General features: G+C 46.3%; 1 protein-coding gene across 1 annotated transcript in view; it reads left to right on the top strand.

Annotated features, from left to right (window-relative positions):
* The first annotated feature begins 332 nt into the window (after positions 1 to 332).
* ZBTB49 (zinc finger and BTB domain containing 49) overlaps positions 333 to 21,527 on the top strand; it is a 54,096-nt gene continuing 32,901 nt past the window's right edge. The window contains 5 exon segments of the mRNA XM_038744929.1: positions 333 to 357; positions 4,240 to 4,473; positions 7,260 to 7,487; positions 13,952 to 14,248; positions 14,364 to 14,860. Of these exon segments, the coding sequence (XP_038600857.1) occupies positions 7,336 to 7,487; positions 13,952 to 14,248; positions 14,364 to 14,860 (946 nt within the window). The 5' untranslated portion in view covers positions 333 to 357; positions 4,240 to 4,473; positions 7,260 to 7,335.

Genomic DNA, 21,527 nt, shown 5'->3' with positions numbered 1-21,527 from the left:
GGCCACACTGCTTTTCAGGTTGATAGAATAGTCAAGGTGGGTTTTTAGTGGTTGGATCAACATGGGAGCAGTTTGGATGGAGGGGAAGGGGTGGGTTTTCAAGATAATAATAATAATAATAATGGCATTTATTAAGTGCTTACTATGTGCAAAGCACTGTTCTAAGCGCTGGGAAGGTTACAAGGTGATCAGGTTGTCCCACGGGGGGCTCACAGTCTTCATCCCCATTTTCCAGATGAGGGAACTGAGGCCCAGAGAAGTGAAGTGACTTGCCCAAAGCCACCCAGCCGGCGAGTGGCGGAGCCGGGATTTGAACCCACGACCTCTGACCCCAAAGCCCAGGCTCGAGATGCGAAGGTAGAACTGACAGGATGTGGTGACAGACTGAATACCCGGGTTGAGCAAGGGAGGTGAATCGAGTATGACGCCGCCGTTACGGACTGGTGACACAGGGAGGGTGGTGGTGCCGTCTACAGTGACGGGGAAGCCGGGGGGAGGACAGGCTTTGGCTGGGAAGATGAGAAGTTCTGTTGAATCCCCATTCTCCAGATGAGGAAACTGAGGTAGAGAGGAGTCACACAGCAGGAAAATGGCAAATCTGGAGCTCTCTGATTCCCGGGCCCCTGCTCTTTCCACTAAGCCAAGCTGCCTTTCCCAAAATACTGATCCCGTTGTGGGTGGGAATGTGTCCGTTTGTGTTACAGTGTTACTCTCCCAAGCATTTAGTACAGTGCTTTGCACACAGTAAATGCTCAATAAATACGATTGAATGAATGAATTATTATAATAAAAATAATAATGGCCGTATTTAATAATGGCATTTATTAAGCGCTTACTACGTGCAAAGCACTGCTGTAAGCACCGGGGAGGTTACAAGGTGATCAGGTTGTCCCTCGTGGGGCTCACCGTCTTAATCCCCATTTTCCAGATGAGGGAACTGAGGCCCAGTGAAGTGGCTTGCCCAAGGTCACACAGCTGACAATTGGCGGAGTCGGGATTTGAACCCGTGACCTCTGACTCCAAAGCCCGGGCTCTTTCCTGCTGAGCCACGCTGCTTCTCAACGTATTCTTAATGTATTTGTTAAGTCTTCTAGACTGTGAGCCCGTTGTTGGGTCGGGACCGTCTCTATATGTTGCCGATTTGTACTTCCTGAGCGCTTAGTACAGTGCTCTGCACACAGTAAGCGCTCAATAAATACAATTGAATGAATGAATGAAGCACTGACTATGTGTCAGGCACTGTTCTAAGCGCTGAGGTAGACACAGAATAATCAGTTTGAACACAGTCCCTGTCCCACATAGGGCTCACGGTCTTCATCCCCATTTTACAGATGAGGGAACTGAGGCCCCCGAGAAGTGAAGTGACTTGCCCAAGATCACACAGCAGCTGGAATTAGAACCCAGGTCCTTCTGACTCCCGAGCCTGTGCTGTATTCATTCATTCATCCATTCAATCGTATTTATTGAGCGCTTACTGTGTGCAGAGCACTGTACTAAGCGCTTAGGAAGTACAAGTTGGCAACATATAGAGACGGTCCCTACCCAACAGCGGGTTCACAGTCTGGAAGGGGGAGACAGACAACAAAACTACACATATTAACAAAATAAAATAAATGGAATAGTAAATATGTACAGGTAAAATAAATAGAGTAATAAATATGTACAAACGGTCCCTACCAAACAGCGGGCTCACAGTCTAGAAGGGGGAGACAGACAACAAAACAAAACATATTAACAAAATAAAATAAATAGAATAGTAAATATGTACATGTAAAATAAATAGAGTAATAAATAAGTACAAACGGTCCCTATCCAACAACGGGCTCACAGTCTAGAAGGGGGAGACAGACAACAAAACAAAACATATTAACAAAAAATAAATAAATAGAATAGTAAATATGTACAAGTAAAATAGAGTAATAAATATGTACAAACGGTCCCTACCCAACAGCAGGCTCACAGTCTAGAAGGGGGAAACAGACAACGTAACAAAACATATTAACAAAATAAAATAAATAGAATAGTAAATATGTACAAGTTAAATAAATAGAGTAATAAATATGTACAAACGGTCCCTACCCAACAGCGGGCTCGCAGTCTAGTAGGGGGAGACAGACAACAAAACAAAACATATTAACAAAATAAAATAAATAGAATAGTAAATGTGTACAAGTTAAATAAATAGAGTAATAAATATGTACAAACGGTCCCTACCCAACAGCGGGCTCACAGTCTTGAAGGGGGAAACAGACAATATAACAAAACATATTAACAAAATAAAATAAATAGAATAGTAAATGTGTACAAGTTAAATAAATAGAGTAATAAATATGTACAAACGGTCCCTACCCAACAGCGGGCTCACAGTCTTGAAGGGGGAAACAGACAATATAACAAAACATATTAACAAAATTAAATAAATAGAATAGTGAATATGTACAAGTTAAATCAATAGAGTAATAAATATGTACAAACGCTCCCTACCTGACAGCGGGCTCACAGTCTAGAAGGGGGAGACAGACAACAAAACAAAACATACTAACAAAATAAAATAAATAGAAGAGTAAATATGTACAAGTAAAATAGAGTAATAAATATGTCCAAACATATATGCAGGTGCTGATCCACTAGGCCACGGTGATCAGTTGATTGGAGTTGAAAGGAGATGGGCAGTCGTGGAATTGTGATTACCTTGTAACCTCCCCAGCACTTTGCACATAGTAAACGCTTAATAAATGCCATTAAAAAAGAAATTGGGGGAGAGTGGAGAGATCTTTCAGGAAGGTGATCCAGGCTGGAGTTCAAATTCAAGGCTGAGACATCATCATCAATCGTATTTATTGAGCGCTTACTGTGTGCAGAGCACTGTACTACGCGCTTAATCAGGGAGAGGGTCGATGGGGGGCCGGTGGGGGGTTGGGTGGTGCTTGAACCATCCATCCATTCATTCATTCATTCATTCATTCAATCGCTCAGAACATTCCAGTGCTTAGAACAGTGCTTTGCACATAATAATAGTAATAATAATAATAATAATAGCATTTATTAAGCGGTTCCTATATGCAAAGCACTGTTCTAAGCGCTGGGGAGGTTACAAGGTGATCCAGTTGTCCCACGGGGGGCTCACAGTCTTCATCCCCATTTTTACAGATGAGGTCACTGAGGCCCAGAGAAGTGAAGTGAGTTGCCCAAAGTCACACACCTAGCAATTGGCAGAGCCGGGATACGGGATAGTCATTCAACAAATACCATCAGCATCATCATTCAGTCGTATTTATTGAGCGCTTACTGTGTGCCGAGCACTGGACTAAGCGCTTGGGAAGTGCAAGTCGGCAACAGATAGAGGCGGTCCCTACCCAACAGCGGGCTCGCAGTCTGGAAGGGGGAGACGGACAACAAAACATGCGGGCAGGTGTCAAGACGTCAGAATAGAATTAAAGCTAGAGGCACATCATTAACAAAATAAATAGAACAGTAAATATGGACAAGAAAAATAGAGTAATAAATCGGTGCAAATATATATACAGGTGCTTTGGGGAGGGGAAGGAGGTAGGGTGGTGGGGGAGAGGAAAAAGGGGGCTCAGTGTGGGAAGACCACCTGGAGGAGGTGAGCTCTCAGTAGGGATTTGAAGGGAGGAAGAGAGCTAGCTTGGCGGACGTGCGGAGGGAGGGAATTCCGGGACGGGAAGGACGTGGGCCGGGGGTCGACGGCGGGATGGGTGAAAACGAGGCCCAGTGAGGAGGTTAGCGGCGGCAGAGGAGCGGAGGGTGCGGGCTGGGATGGAGAAGGAGAGAAGAGAGGGGAGGGAGGGAGGGGCAGGTGAAACTTTTGTAACAAAAAGTTTGAAAACGAAGCCCCTGTTTTTAAATATAGATGGAATAGCACACATCATCATCAGTCGTATTTATTGAACGCTTACTGTGTGCAGAGCACTGTACTAAGCGCTTGGGAAGTACAAATTGGCAACATATAGAAACAGTCCCTACCCAACAGTGGGCTCACAGTCTAAAAGACGCGCTTTTCTGGTGATGACATTTATTCAACACTGGCTAGGTGCCAAAGGCACCTTTTAGACTGTGAGCCCACTGTTGGGTAGGGCCTGTCTCTATGTGTTGCCAGTCTGTACTTCCCAAGCGCTTAGTACAGTGCTCTGCACATAGTAAGCGCTCAATAAATACGATTGATTGATTGATTAAAGGCCGGAACCTTTTTTTTTTTCCCCCTCTTTTTCCTTAAAGAACGTCGATGCAAAATGATCTCGGCAACCGTTTCCCACGCAGTCCTGCGTTAATAGCCGGAGCCCCTCAGTGAAGCCTAGACCCTGCTGAGATCCGAGGCGGAGCCCCGTGTGGCTTCGTCCCCTCACTTGGAGATTGAAACGCGGAAATGGGGCTTCGCCATGGATGTGTCGCGGAGCTCCTGACGGCCGGGAAATGTCGGATCCCTCCCGTGCAGTAATAGGAAATGGTCAGGTAAAACCGGGGGAAATGATCACGGATCCCAAGGGGAGGTAATCTAGACTGTGAGCCCGCTGTTGGGTAGGGACCGTCCCTATACGTTGCCAACTTGGACTTCCCAAGCGCTTAGTACGGTGCTCTGCACACAGTAAGTGCTCAATAAATCCGATTGAATGAATGAGTGAATAATCAAAGGGTAGAGGGGCTAAAAAAAAAACATGAAACAGAAAAGAATCATATCTATTGAGTGTGTGCTGTGTGCTGAGCTCTGAACTAAGTGCTTGGGAAAGTACACTCTAGAGTTGGTATGCTTGTTCCCTGCCCACAATAAGCTTACAGTCTAGTGAGGGAGGTAGACGTGAATATTAATAAGTGCACTATAGAGATATCATCATCATCAATCACAGTTATTGAGCACTTACTATGTGCAGAGCACTGTACTAAGCGCTTGGGAAGTACAAATTGGGAGATGCATAAGTGCTATGAGGCTGAAGGTGGGTGAGTGAAGGGTAAAAATCCAAGTTGCCAAAATGAAAATACCCAAAATCTAAAGAAATAATAATAATAATAATGACAGTATTTATTAAGCGCTTACTATGTGCAAAGCACAGCTTTTGCAACTTTTTGGAGAAAAGCCAGCATGTACTTGCATGTATGTGGCCTAGACTGTTGGCTCACTGGGAGCAGAAAATGTCTGTCGATCATTCTCTTTTACTCTCCCAAGCGCTTAGTACAGTGCCCTGCACACAGGAAGTGCTCAATAAATGCGATTGAATGAATGAATGACTGAATGAACATATCGTCTCCCATTTATGTTGCCAACTTGTACTTCCCAAGCGCTTAGTACAGTGCTCTGCACACAGTAAGCGCTCAATAAATACGATTGAATGAATGAATGAATGAATGAATGAACCGATCCTCTCCCATTTTCCTTATGATTGATCTATTTTAGTGTTTCCCCATCTAGACTGTAAGTTTCTTGTGGGCAGGAATCATGTCTCTCCACTGTCCTGTGTTTTCTCCCAAACACCTCATAAGAGTGCTCAGCACACTGTAAGTTAGCGCTCAATAAGTACCACTGATGTACTGATTGCAATTGCTCAATCAGTTATTTCTCTTCAACCCGTTTCGTATATCATGAAATGTTTTGATACTCCAGTTTTGTAGTTTTTAAATGCCCATTGTCGGTCGGTTGTACCCTTTGAGCACCTACCGTGTGCAGAGCACTCTGCTGAGCGCTTGGGAGAGTACAGTGTAACAATAAACAGACACATTCCCTGCCCACAATGAGCTTACAGTCTAGAGAGCCTTTCATTCATTCATTCAATCGTATTTATTGAGCGCTTACTATGTGCAGAGCACTGTACTAAGCGCTTGGGAAGTACAAGTTGGCAACATATAGAGACGGTCCCTACCCAACAGCGGGGTCACAGCCTAGAAGGGGGAGACAGAGAACAAAACAAAACATATTAACCAAATAAAATAAATAGAATAAATATGCACAAATAGAGTAATAGATACGTACAAACATGGATTCATTCATTCAATCGTATTTATTGAGCGCTGTGTGTGGAGCACTGTACTAAGCGCTTGGGAAGTACAAGTCAGCAACATATAGAGATGGTCCCTACCCAACAATGGGCTCACAGTCTAGAAGGGGGAGGCAGACAACAAAACATATTAACAAAATAAAATAAATAGAATAAATATGTACAAATAAAATAGAGTACAACATGGATTCATTCATTCAATCGTATTTATTAAGCGCTTACTGTGTGCAGAGCACTGTACTAAGCGCTTGGGAAGTGCAAATCGGCAACATATAGAGATGGTCCCTTCCCAACAATGGGCTCACAGTCTAGAAGCGGGAGACAGAGAACAAAACATATTAACAAAATAAAATGAATAGAATAAATATGTATAAATAAATAAATAAATAGAGTAATGAATACATACGAACATATATACACTCGCCACAGCTAACCGTCTAGGTAGGTGCTCATGGTATGGTTTTAGAGGGTGCCGCAATGGAGGTGGATGAAGAAAAGGAAGAAGAGGAGGAGAGGGAGTAAATCAATCAATCAGTCACTCGTATTTATTGAGGGCTTACTGTGTGTGTGTGCAGAGCACTGTACTAAGCGCTTGGGAAGTACAAGTCGGCAACACACAGGTCCCTACCCAACAGTGGGCTCACAGTCTTTGTAGCTGACTTTTGGCCTGCAAGATTTTCCGAGGCGGGCTGGCAAAAAGAAACATCCCCTCCACCTCTACCGATTTTAGCATTTTTCAGTCTTCTGACGGCGTCTTCTGGGACTTGAAAGTTAGGTAGTAGAATATTTCTACTGTATATATGTATATATATATGTATATATATATATATGTATATATGTTTGTACGTATTTATTACTCTATTTTACTTGTACATATCTATTCTATTTATTTTATTTTGTTAGTATGTTTGGTTTTGTTCTCTGTCTCCCCCTTTTAGACTGTGAGCCCACTGTTGGGTAGGGACTGTCTCTATATGTTGCCAACTCGTACTTCCCAAGCGCTTAGTCCAGTGCTCTACACACAGTCAGCGCTCAAGATGTTGCCAACTTGTACTTCCCAAGCGCTCAGTCCGGTGCTCTGCCCACAGTAAGCGCTCAATAAATACGACGGATTGATAGTAAGGGCTTAATAAACGCCCTCGTCATTATTATTAGTCCGAGGTCCCCCGGCTGACGGGCTAGAACGGAGCTCCTCGGTCTCGGCCGGGCCGCCTCCCTGACGGGAGCGTGTTTTTGCCTTGTCTTCTGGAGGTTGGCGATGGGCGCCGGGCAGCGGGGCTGTGCGCGACGGCCGTCGGGGTGCCGGGCCAGGTGAGCGGCGGGGACCATGGACCCCGTGGCCAGCCACAGCTGTCACCTCCTGCAGCAGCTCCACGAGCAGCGGATTCAGGGCCTTCTCTGCGACTGCATGCTGGTCGTCAAGGGAGTCTGCTTCAAAGCCCACAAAAACGTCCTCGCCGCCTTCAGCCACTACTTCAGGTAGGCCCCCCCCCCCGCAGCGGGTTGGGACCGCTCGTTCATTCATTCAGCCGTACGCCATTGAATCAATAAATCAGTACGATTAATAGTCATCGTAAGTACATACGATCGATGGATTTAGGGAGCGCTTCCTGTGTGCAGAGCACCGCTCTAAGCGCTTGGGAGGTACCACAGCGGGGCTCCGTGGAAAGAGCCCGGGCTTTGGAGTCCGAGGTCGCGGGTTCAAATCCCCGCTCCGCCAATTGTCAGCTGTGCGGCTTGGGGCAAGTCACTTCACTTCTCTGGGCCTCGGTTCCCTCATCTGGAAAATGGGGATTAAGATTGTGAGCCCCCTCCTTCCTCTCCCCCTCCTCCCCCTCTCCATCCCCCCTTCCTTAGCTCCTACCCTTCCTTCAGTCATATTTACTGAGCACTTACTGTGTGCAGGGCACCCTCCTCCCCCTCTCCATCCCCCCTGCCTTAGCTCCTTCCCTTCATTCAATCGTATTTATTGAACGCTTACTGTGTGCAGGGCACCCTCCTCCCCTTCTCCATCCCCCCTGCCTTAGCTCCTTCCCTTCATTCAATCGTATTTATTGAGCACTTACTGTGTGCAGGGCACCCGCCTCCCCATCTCCATCCCTCCTGCCTTAGCTCCTTCCCTTCATTCAATCGTATTTATTGAGCGCTTACTATGTACAGGGCACCCTCCTCCCCATCTCCATCCCCCCTGCCTTAGCTCCTTCCCTTCATTCGATCGCATTTATTGAGCGCTTACTGTGTGCAGAGCACTGTACTAAGCGCTTCCCGTCCCCACAGCACCTGTATATGTGTATATATGTTTGTACGTATTTATTACTCTATTATTTTACTTGTACATATTCTGTTTTATTTTGTTAATATGTTTTGTTTTGTTGTCTGTCTCCCCCTTTTAGACTGTGAGCCTGCCATTGGGTAGGGACCGTCTCTATATGTTGCCAACTTGTACTTCCCAAGCACTTAGTACAGTGCTCTGCACACAGTAAGCGCTCAATAAATGCGAATGAATGAATGAGAGCCCATTGTTGGGTAGGGATCATCTCTATATGTTGCCGATTTGTACTTCCCAAGCACTTAGTGCAGTGCTCCGCACACAGCGCTCAATAAATACAATTGAATGAATGAGTCCATGTTTGTACGTATTTATTACTCTATTTATGTATTTATTTTGCTTGTACGTATTTATTCTTCTAGACTGTGAGCCCACTGTTGGGTAGGGACTGTCTCTATATGTTGCCAACTTGTACTTCCCAAGCGCTTAGTACAGTGCTCTGCACACAGTAAGCACTCAATAAATACGATTGATGGATTGATTGATTGATTCTATTTATTTTATTTTGTTAATATGTTTTGTTTTGTTGTCTGTCTCCCCCTTCTAGACTGTGAGCCCGCTGTTGGGTAGGGACCATCTCTATATGTTGCCAACTTGGACTTCCCAAGCGGCTAGTCCAGTGCTCTGCACACAGTAAGCGCTCAATAAATATGATTGAATGAATAAATGAATGAATGACCTGATCACCTTGTAACCTCCCCAGCGTTTAGAACAGTGCTTTGCACATAGTAAGCGCTTAATAAATGCCATCATTACTATTATTATTACAAGTCGGCAACGTATAGAGACGGTCCCTACCCAACAGCGGGCTCACAGTCTAGAAGGGGGAGGCAGGCAACAAAACAAAACATATTAACGAAATAAAATAAATAGAATAAATATGCACAAATAAAATAGAGTAATCATCATCATCAATCATATTTATTGAGCGCTTACTGTGTGCAGAGCACCGTACTAAGCGCTTGGGAGGTACAAATTGGCAACATATAGAGACAGTCCCTACCCAACAGTGGGAGTAATAAATATGTACAAACATATATACAAATACATATATACAAATAAAATAAATAGAATAGTAAATATGTACAAGCAAAATAAATAGAGTAATAGAGCTGTACAAACATATATACAGGTGCAGTGGGGAGGGGAAGGAGGTAGGGCGGGGGGGATGGGGAGGGGGAGAGGAAGGAGGGGGCTCAGTCTGTAATATCTGTAATAAATATAAATACAGATAAATACTTTATCTGTAATGAAGTAATAGCTGACTTTAGGGTCGACTTGGTGACCACAAGTCCCCGAAGCCAACCCCAAGGGGTCTCCATGAGGTGGGGTAGACAAAAAATCCATCAACCCCCGCCTTCCATCCATCCATCCATCCCCCTTTGAGCTCTTAGCAAATGATGAAGTCGCTTCGCTTCTCTGGGCCTCAGTTACCCCATCCGCCAAATGGGGATTGAGCCTGTGAACCCTACGCGACTGGGTCCAACCCAATTAGCTCGTATTCATTCATTCATTCAATCGTATTGAGCGCTTACTGTGTGCCGAGCACTGTACTAAGCGCTTGGGAAGTACAAGTCAATCAGTCAATCAGTCAATCGTATTTATTGAGCGCTTACTGTGTGCCGAGCACTGTACTAAGCGCTTGGGAAGTACAAGTTGGCAACCTCTGCGCTTAGTATGGGGCCTGGTGCAGGAGAAGCACTTAACTCTCTATTATTAATGATGTGTATATTGCTGTAATTCTATTTATTTTGATGGTATTGACACCTGTCTACTTGTTTTGTTGTCTGTCTCCCCCTTCTTGACTGAGAGCCCACTCTATAATGTTGCCAACTTGGACTTCCCAAGCGCTTAGTACAGTGCTCTGCATACAGTAAGCGCTCAATAAATACAATTGAATGAGTGAGAGCCCATTGTTGGGTAGGGACCGTCTCTATATGTTGCCGATTTGTACTTCCCAAGCACTTAGTACTGTTCTCCGCACACAGTGCTCCGCACACAGCGCTCAATAAATGCGCCTGAATGAATGAATCCATGTTTGTACGTATTTATTTTATTTGTACATATTTATTCTATTTATCTTACTTTGTTAATATGCTTTGTTTTGTTGTCTGTCTCCCCCATCTAGACTGTGAGCCCGCTGTTGGGTAGGGACCGTCTCTATATGTTGCCAACTTGTACTTCCCAAGCGCTTAGTACAGTGCTCTGCACACAGTAAGCGCTCAATAGATGTGATTGTTGGGTAGGGACCATCTCTATATGTTGCCGATTTATACTTCCCAAGTGCTTAGTACAGCGCTCCGCCCACAGCGCTCAATAAATACGATTGAATGAATGAATCCATGTTTGTACGTATTTATTACTCTATTTTATTTGTACATGTTTATTCTATTTATTTTACTTTGTTAATATGTTTTGTTTTGTTGTCCGTCTGCCCCCTCTAGACGTGAGCCTGCTGTTGGGTAGGGACCGTCTCTGTATGTTGCCAACTTGGACTTCCCAAGCGCTTAGTACAGTGCTCTGCACACAGTAAGCGCTCAATAAATACAATTGAATGAGTGAATGAAAGTATTATTATTATTATATTATTTGGAGACAGGCAGAATGGAAAGCAGAATCATGTCTTTCGTGCCGAGATTGGAGCCTGGTTTGCCTAGAGCGGGAGCACAAGTGTTGTGAAGCAGGGTGGTTTAGTGGGTAGAACAGGGGCCTGGGACTCAGAGGTCCTGGGTTCCAGTCCTGGCTCCCCAACTTGTCTGCTCTGTGACCTTGGGCGTGTCACTTCACTTCTCTGGGCCTCAGTTACTTCATCTGTAGAATGGGGATTGAGACTGTGAGCCCCACGTGGGACAGGGACTGTGTCCAACCTGATTAGCTTTCATTCATTCATTCATTCAATCATATTTATTGAGCTCTTACTGTGTGCAGAGCACTGGACTAAACGTTTGGGAAGTCCAAGTTGGCAACATATTGAGATGGTCCCTACCCAACAACGGGCTCACAGTCTAGAAGGGGGAGACAGGCAACAAAACAAAACATATTAACAAAATTAAATGAATAGAATAAGTATGTACAAGTAAAATAAATAGAGTAATAAATACGTACAAACATATATACATATTCATTCATTCATTCAATTGTATTTATTGAGCGCTTACTGTGTTCGGAGCACTGTACTAAGCACTTGGAAAGTACAAGTTGGCAACATATAGAGACGGTCCCTACCCAACAACGGACTCACAGTCTAGAAGGGGGAGACAAACAGTGACACAAAACATATTAACAAAATAAAATAAATAGAATAAATATGTACAAATAAAACAAATAGAGTAATAAATATGTACAAACATATATACATATTCATTCAATCGTATTTTTTTTGATGGCGTTTGTTAAGCGCTTACTATGTGCAAAGCACTGTTCTAAGCGCTGGGGAGGATACAGAGTGATCAGGTTTTCCCACATGGGGCTCACAGTCTTCATCCCCATTTTACAGATGAGGGAACTGAGGCTCCAAGAAGTGAAGTGACTTGCCCAAGGTCACACAGCAGTGTGGCAGAGCCGGAATTCGAACCCATGACCTCTGACTCCAAAGCCCGGGCTCTTTCCACTAAGCCTGAGCGCTTACTGTGTGCAGAGCACTGTACTAAGCGCTTGGGTAGTACAAGTTGGCCACACATAGAGACGGTCCCTACCCAACATCATCATCATCATCATCAATCGTATTTATTGAGTGCTTACTGTGTGCAGAGCACTGTACTAAGCGCTTGGGAAGTACAAGTTGGCAACATATAGAGACAGTCCCTACCCAACATCATCATCATCATCAATCGTATTTATTGAGTGCTTACTGTGTGCAGAGCACTGTACTAAGCGCTTGGGAAGTACAAATTGGCAACATATAGAGACAGTCCCTGCCCAACAGTGGGCTCACAGTCTTTTAGCCTCATCTGTAAAATGGGGATGAAGACTGTGAGCCCAACATGGGAGAATCCAATCACCTTGTATCCCCCCCCCAGCGCTTAGAACAGCGCTTCACACATAGCAAGTGCTTAACAAATGCCATTATTATTATTATTATTTTCATGAATGAGAGCTATATTTTAGCGGGTGTCCGGGGCCGATCTTCAGTGAATAAAAATCAAGTCCGATTTATCCAACTGGCACATGTTGGTGGAATTAACCCTATAATCATTGAGTTTTGCATTTGTGCACTGGGAGAGAAGTTTGAAGCGTTGAAGTATCTCTTAATCTCCCGGCGCCGCCACTTGTCAGCTGTGTGACTCTGGGCAAGTCACTTCACTTCCCTGGGCCTCAGTTCCCTCATCTGTAAAATGGGGATGAAGACTGTGAGCCCCCCGTGGGACAACCTGATCACCTCGTAACCTCCCCAGCGCTTAGAACAGTGCTTTGCACATAGTAAGCGCTTCATAAATGCCATTATCATTATTATTAATAATAATAGTCTGATTTTTCGGTGCCTGCTCAGGGGATTTGTGCTCCAGTTTATGGAGGCTTTTTCAGTTCTTCGCACACGTAGAGAGCAGAGTTTCGTCATTTTTCTAGGCTTCTGTTGATCAGTCAGTGGTATTTGTTGAGCACTTACTACGTGAAGAGCACTGTACTTAGAGCTTGGGAGAGTCCAGTACAGCTGAATTAGAGGACGTGTTGCTTGCCACTGTGCCTCAGTTACCCCATCTGTAAAATGGGGATTAAGGCAGCGAGCCTCGTGTGGGACAAGGGACTGCATCCAATCCGATTTGTGTGTTGTAATAATAATAATAATAATAATAATAATAATAATGACATTTATTGAGCTTACTATGTGCAAAGCACTGTTCTAAGCGCTGGGGAGGTTACAAGATGATCGGGTTGTCCCACGGGGGGGCTCACAGTCTTAGGCTCAGTGGAAAGAGCCAGGGCTTTGGAGTCAGAGGCCATGGGTTCAAATCCCGGCTCCACCAATTGTCAGCTGTGTGACTTTGGGCAAGTCACTGTACTTCTCTGTGCCTCAGTTCCCTCTTCTGTAAAATGGGGATTAAGACTGTGAGACAACCCGATCCCCTTGTAACCTCCCCAGCGCTTAGGACGGCGCTTTGCACATAGTAAGCGCTTAATGAATGCCATCCTCATCATAATAATTAATCCCCCTTTTACAGATGAGGCAACTGAGGCCCAGAGAAGTGAAGCGACTTGCCCAAAGTCACGGAGCTGACGGTTGGCGGAGCCGGGATTTGAACCCATGACCTCTGGCTCCAAAGCCCGGGCTCTTTCCACTGAGCCGCGCTGCTTCTCTTGTATCCACCCCAGCGCTTAATGTACAGTGCCTGGCACATAGGAAGCGCTTAACAAATGCCGTAATCACTAATATCTACCGGTGCCTGACACATAGTAAGCGCCGAGAAAGCCAGTGCTTCGCACATAGTAAGCGCGTAATAAATGCCGTCATTATGAAATGATGGCATGCCCAAATGCTATCAAATGGCATCATTATTAAATGATGGCCTTCAGTATTTAATTAGTAGTGTGATTGTGTGGGTTGGGGGAATAAGCCAAGGCCGCCGACCGAGCCGAGGGCCTCAGCCGGGTAAACCGATCTCGTGTCTCTCACCAGGACCCTGTTTCAGAACTCTCCCGGCCAGAAGAACGACGTCTTTCACCTGGATATCAAAAACGTGGGCGGCATAGGGCAGATCCTGGACTTCATGTACACCTCCCACCTCGACCTGACCCAGGACAACGTCCAGGCCGTGCTGGAGATAGCGCAGTGCCTGCAGGTGCAGAACGTGCTGACCCTGTGCCAGACGTTCGCCCCGGCCGGCGGCCCCCCGGGAGCCCCGCGGCCGGGCCTCCCCCGTCCCGGGGGTCCCGCCCGCCGAGGAGGAGGACGGCGCCGGCCGGGCGGCCGGAGGCCCGGAGGCCCGCCGGCCCCCCGCCCCGGGGTCCGGCCGCCCGGCGCGGGGGCAGAGGGGAGCCCCCGCCGGGGCGGACGGCGGTTACCACCACAAACTGCGGACCTTTTACAGCGGGCAGTCGTCCAAACCCGACGCCCGGAGAGCCCCCCGGCAGCCGCCGGGGGAGACGCCCCCCCGCCCCGCCGCTCCCCCGGCCTCCGTCCCGGAGCCCGGCGACCCCCTGCCCTCCGACGGGGGCGAGCCGGCCCCGCCGCCCGCCCGGCAGATGAGGCTGAAGAAAGCCGTCCACCTGAAGAAGCTGAATTTCCTGCGGGCCCAGGAGTCGGCCGGACCCCGGCCGGGGGACGGGGCGGCCGGCGGCCGGGACGCCGCGGAGGGGGAGGAGGAGGCCGGGCCCCGCGGCCCCGACGGGAGAGACGGCGGGGACCCCCCGCGTCCGGGGGGCCCGCGCCGGGCTTCGGCCGAAGGCGCGGGGGACGGCCAGGACGCCGTCCTGCCCGGCGAGCGGACCTCGGCCCCGGCCGCTCAGAGACAGTACACCTGCCAGTTGTGCGGGAAACTTTTCAAGCACCCGAGCAACTTGGAGCTGCACAAACGGTCTCATACAGGTACCCTCGTTTCCCTCTCGCGGGCCCGGGGGAGGTGGAAGGACCCGGGTTCCAATCCAGGCCCCGCCACGTGTCCGGCCCGTGACCCGCCCCTTCTCTGGGCCTCACTCTCCCCAGCTGTAAAATGGGGATCCCCCGTTCTTCCCCCACCCCAGACCGGGAGCCCCACGCGGGACGGGGACTCCGACCGACCCGATTCATTTCCACCTACCCCGGCGCTTAGGACAGTGTCTTCCTTTTCTTCTCCGTCCCTTTTAGACTGTGAGCCCGCTGTTGGGTAGGGACTGTCGCCATATGTTGCCAATTTGTGCTTCCCAAGCGCTTAGTACAGTGCTCTGCACACAGTAAGCGCTCAATAAATACGATTGATGATGATGACGCGCAGTGAGCACTTAACAGAGCTCCGAGAGAAGGAACCGGGGATAGAGCCCGGGTTCAAATCCCAGATCCGCCACTTTTCTGCTGTGCGACCTTAGGCAGGTCACGTCACTTCTCTGGTCCTCAGTGACCTCATCTAGAATAATAATAACAATAACGATGGCATTTATTAAGCGCTTGCTATGCGCAAAGCACTGTTCTAAGCGCTAGGGAGGATACAAGGTGATCAGGTTGTCCCCTGGGGGGCTCACAGTCTTCATCCCCATCTCGCAGATGAGGGAACTGAGGCCCAGAGAAGTGAAGCGACTTGCCCAACATCACCCAGCTGACAGTTGGCGGAGCCGGGATTTGAACCCATGACCTCTGACTCCAAAGCCGGGCTCTTTCCACTGAGCCACGGGGTTTAAGCCTGTGAGCCCAAGGACCGTGCCCAATCTAATTTGCTCGTCTCCTCCCCAGCTCTTAGTACGGCGCCTGGCACGTAGTAAGCGCTTAACAAACGCCGTCATGATCATTCATCATTATTATTATTAGCGAATACCATTAAAAAAAGAGGCAGATATTCTGACGGCGCTTGCCCAGTCGGGTTTTTTGGTCCGAAGAGCTCCTACTTCTTGAAGAGATTATCTTCTAGACTGTGAGCCCACTGTTGGGTAGGGACTGTCTCTATGTGTTGCCAATTTGTACTTCCCAAGTGCTTAGTACAGTGCTCTGCACATAGTAAGCGCTCAATAAATACGATTGATTGATTGATTGATTGATTGCAAGGTGTCTGGACCATTCAAAGGTGGCGGGACTTGAACTTCGCTCCCCTCTCCCGACCATTGGGTTTCTTTTCCGTATTAGCAGATGCAAAAACTTAAAAGAAAAAAACCCCCCAAACTAATGCTCTTTTCCATTGGCCTTTCATGGCTTGGGAAGAGCAGCGTGGTTCAGTGGTTAGAGCCCGGGCCTGGGCGTCAGAGGACCCGGGTTCCAATGCCAGCTCTGCCACGTATCTGCTGTGTGACCCTGGGCGAGTCACTTCTCCGGCCCTCAGTTACCGCATCTGCAAAATGGGGCTTCAGGGGGCGAGCCCTAAGAGGGACAGGGACTGCGTCCCACCTGATTATCTTGTGTCTACCCCAGTGCTTAGAACAGTGCTTGGCACATCGGTAGCACATTACAAGTCTCCCCGCTCCGCCGCTTGTCAGCTGGGTGACTCTGGGCAAGTCGCTTCACTTCTCTGGGCCTCAGTTCCCTCATCTGTAAAATGGGGATGAAGACTGTGGGACAACATGATCACCTTGTAACCTCCCCAGCGCTCAGAACAGTGCTTTGCACATAGTAAGCGCTTAATACATGCCATCAACAACAACGACAACAAATACCGTTATTATTATTGATGTAGATTTCATTCTTGCATTTCATGTGGAAAACATTTAGTGATTTTTTTTGTTCGTTTTTTGTTTTTTAAGTGGTTAGTAGATGTTTCCATTGCACCCTTGTCCCAAGTTATTCTTTAAAGTGCTATGATGTGTTCACTTTTATCCCGCAGTGAAGGGTCAGCTGTGTGACCTTGGGCATGCCACTTAACTTCTCTGTGCCTCAGTTCCCCCGTCTGTAAAAAGGGGGGTCCCATACCTGTTCCCTCTCCTTAGACTGTGAGCCCCACGTGGCTCCTAGAATAGTGCTTAACAAATGCTATTATTGCTATTGTTATTATTATTCGTTCATTCACTGGATTTATTGGGCACTTACTGCGTGCAGAACACCGTACTAAGCGCTTGGGAAGAACAGTTCGGCCACAGAGACGGTCCCTACCCAACAGTCTTCTAGACTGTGAGCCCACTGTTGGGGAGGGACCGGCTCTATATGTTGCCGACTTGTACTTCCCAAGCGCCTAGTACGGTGCTCTGCACACAGTAAGCGCTCAATAAATACGATTGAGTGAATGAATGAATGAACAACGGGCTCACAGTCTAGAAGCGGGGAGACAGACAACAAAAAAAAACCAAGTAGACAGGCAACAATAGCACTTAGTACAGTGCAAGCGCTTAGTACAGTGCTCTGCACGCAGTAAGCGCTCAGTAAATGCGATTGAATGAATAGCATCAAATAGTAATATAGTATATATAGTATACATATACTATATACTATATATATAGTATATAGTATATATAGTGTATATATACTATATACTATATATAGTAATATAGTATACATATAATATATACTATATATAGTATATAGCATGTATATACTATATATACTATATATAGTATATAGTATATATATTGTATATATGCTATATACTATATATAGTAATATAGTATATACATGCTATATACTATATATAGTAATATAGTATATATATACTATATATACTATATACTATATATACAGTATATAGTATATATATATACTATATATACTATATACCGTATATATAGTACATATAGTGTATATATACTGCATACTATATATAGTATATACTATATATGCTATATATAGTATGTATGGTATATATAGTATATACTATATACATAGTATGTAGTATATATATACTATATACTATCTATATAGTACATATAGTGTATATATGCTACATACTATATATATATATAGTATATACTATATAGTGTATATAGTATATATAGCATATACTATATACATGTATAGTATAGTGTATGGTGTATAGTGTATATAGTGTATATATACTATATACTATATATATAGTAATATAGTATATATAGTATATATGTACTATATGCTATACATAGTATATATAGTGTATACATGCTATATACTATATATATAGTATATACTATGTATACTATATATACTATATATATAGTATATATAGTATACTGGCATTAGTACCGTCAGCATCATTAAAACGATTATCCAGAAACACTTTCGACGTTTCGAGAAGTCGTGAAGAATGACTTTTTCCATTCGCTTAAGTCTTAAAAAGCTTGAGATCCGCTGCGTTAGAAGGGATCGGGTTCGAATCACTTTTTCCACCGTAGTAGCGGAGCATTCCCATTTTTGTTTTCTCACGGTCACCACACCTCAACCGAGCCTGAAATTCACCTCTCTGTTCCCCTTCCGAAAAGGTCGATCCGTTTTATTTTCCACCCGGCCAAAGAACGTGGCTCCCGAAGCAGCGGTGTAAGACTCGCCTCCTCCGGCGGAGCCCGGGAAATATTCCAAGGTGGGGAGAGCGGTGGGCTGTCGGATACGGAGGGAGAAGAGCGCTTAGAACAGTGCTTTGCACGGAGTAAGCGCTTAATAAATGCCATTATTATTGTTATTAATAATGTCGAGGGAGTCCAAACCAGAGGCAGGACGCGAGGCCTATTTTAACCTTCCTTTCCGGCCCTGGGTGTTTCAGGCGTCTCTGTGCTTGGAGTTTTCCCGAGGGTGACCCCGGTTTAAACGGGAAAAGCCGGATTTGGGGGTTTTCCCTGAGGGCAGAAATGAAGCGGCTTTTACTCTGAAAGCGCGTCATTACGACAAGCGCTCATTACAGTGTCTGCACCCGGGAAGCGCTCAGTAAATACCATCGGGGATGGCGATAGTCACACCGTCTTGGCCGTGGCAAAAAAAAAAAATCCGCCCCCAGACGTAATTTAAATAATGTTGGGCATTTCACCACTTGTGAGCCTTTTCAGGGGTCCCTCGGAAGTTGTCGTCGTGGATGCCGTTTTCAGGCGGGTTTTCCCTTTTTTTATAGTAATAATAATAATATTGGTATTCGTTATGCGCTTAGTATGTGCCGAGCACTGTTATCCTTTCAAATAAAGGCCGGTCGTAGAAGTTTCATCAGTCTTTTAGACTGTGAGCCCACCGTTGGGTAGGGACTGTCTTTATATGTTGCCAACTTGTACTTCCCAAGCGCTTAGTACAGTGCTCTGCACACAGTAAGCGCTCAATAAATACGATTGATGATGATGAAGGCCTCCAGGAGGCCTTCCCAGACTGAGCCCCTTCCTTCCTCTCCCCCTCGTCCCCCTCTCCATCCCCCCCTTCTTACCTCCTTTCCTTCCCCACAGCACCTGTATATATGTTTGTACATATTTATTACTCTATTTATTTATTTTACTTGTACATATCTATTCTATTTATTTTATTTTGTTAGTATGTTTGGTTTTGTTCTCTGTCTTCCCCTTTTAGACTGTGAGCCCACTGTTGGGTAGGGACTGTCTCTATATGTTGCCAATTTGTACGTCCCAAGCGCTTAGTCCAGTGCTCTGCACATAGTAAGCGCTCAATAAATACGATTGATGATGATGATGATGATGAACGCCGACACATTCTAGTGTGAGCCCACTGTTGGGTAGGGGCCGTCTCTATAGTACAGTGCTTAGTCCAGTGCTCTGCACATAGTAAGCGCTCAATAAATACAATTAATTGAATGAATGAATGAATGTTGCCAGCTATACAATCAGGAAGGCAATTCCTCCCTAAAACATCGCGTCCATATCTGTTCGTTGTCGTCTCCCACCGCGACCGACCCCTCGCTCGGCTTCGGGGACCCCAGATAGAGAGGAAGCGTTGCGGCCGCCCCGACAAGCCCTTCGTCTGTGGATTTTATTTATTTTTTAGCATATTAGGCTCCAAGTTGCATGAACGTGCTATATTTGTGCCCTCGTATAGCGGTCTGACGGACGGGGGCCAGAAGAGAAACAGCGTGTCCCCGTGGATAGAGCACGGGCCCGAGTCACAGGGATCTCGTTCTCAACCCTGCTCCGCCACTGGTTTGCCGCGTGACCTTGGACGAGTCATTTCGCTTCCCTGGACCGCGGTGACCTCATCTGGAAAACGGGGATTGATTAATTAATTAATTAATAATGGCATTTGTTAAGCGCCTACTATGTGCAGAGCACTGTTCTAAGCGCTGGGGGGGATACAAGGTGATCAAGTTGTCCCACGTGGGGCTCACAGTCTTCATCCCCATTTTACAGAGGAGGGAACTGAGGCTCAGAGAAGTGAAGCGACTTGCCCAAGGTCACACAGCGGACATGTGGCGGAGTCGGGACTCGAACCCGTGACCTCTGACTCCAAAGCCCGGGCTCTTTCCAGTGAGCCACACTGCTTCCCCAGTGTGATTAAGGGGGTGAACCCCATGGGGGACGGGGACCGAGTCATTCATTCATTCAGCCGTATTTATTGAGCGCTTACGGCGTGCAGAGCACTGGACTAAGCGCTTGGGAAGTCCAAGTCGGCAACATCTAGAGACCGTCCCTACCCAACAGCGGGCTCACAGTCTAGGAAGAGGGAGGCAGACAACAAAACAGAACATATTAACAAAATAAAATAAAGAGAATAAATATGTACAAGTAAAATTAATAAATAGAGTAATAAATACGTACAAACATATATACAGGTGCTGTGGGGAGGGGAAGGAGCTAAGGCGGTGGGGATGGGGAGGAGGGGGAGTCCAACTTGATTACCTTGTACCTACCCCAGTGCTTAGTACAGAGCCTGGCACTATAGTAAGCGCTTGGCAAATGCCATAAAAAAAAAAAAAAACGCAGGGGGTTTCAGATTCTTTCAGAATTGCTCAGCATCTTGAAACGGTATTTTCATTCATTCAGTCATACTTATTCTATTTATTTTTTGTTAATATGTTTTGTTTTGTTGCCTGCCTCCCCCTTCTAGACTGTGAGCCCGCTGTTGGGTAGGGACCGTCTCTGTATGTTGCCAATTGTACTTCCCAAGCGCTTAGCACAGTGCTCTGCACACAGTAAGCGCTCAATAAATACGATTGAATGAATGAATGATTATTGAGTTCTTACCGTGTGCAGAGCACTGTACTAAGCTCCTGGGAGAGTCCAGCCTAACAATAAACAGGCACATTCTCAGTCCACAATGAGCTTAGTTCAGTTGACGCAGCACGGGCCCGGGAATCAGGAGGTCCTGGGTTCTAATCCCAGCTCTGCCACTTGTCTGCTGGGCGACCTTAGGCAAGTCCCTTCACTTCTGGGCCTCAGTTTCCTCATCTGCAAAATGGGGACTGAGACGTGGGACAGGGACTGCGTCCAACCCGGTTTGCTTGTAGCCACCCCAGCGCTTGGTGCAGTGCTTGGCGCATAGTGAACGCTTAACAAATACCACAGTTATTATTATTGTTATTATTCGACTAGAGCACCCTCAAAAATGCAAAAGGAACTACAACTTCCCTGCTGTGCAGCCCCTCTGCCACTTAGGAGTCAGCTTCACTAATAATAATAATAACAGTGGTAATAATAATGGTAATGATGGCCACTTAGGAGTCAGCTTCAATAATAATAATAGTAATAAT

The sequence above is a fragment of the Tachyglossus aculeatus genome, chromosome 4, assembly GCF_015852505.1.
Source record: "Tachyglossus aculeatus isolate mTacAcu1 chromosome 4, mTacAcu1.pri, whole genome shotgun sequence".
Lineage (NCBI taxonomy): Eukaryota > Metazoa > Chordata > Mammalia > Monotremata > Tachyglossidae > Tachyglossus > Tachyglossus aculeatus.
Note: the sequence above shows the minus strand (reverse complement) of the source record. Positions and strands in the feature narration are given on the sequence as shown.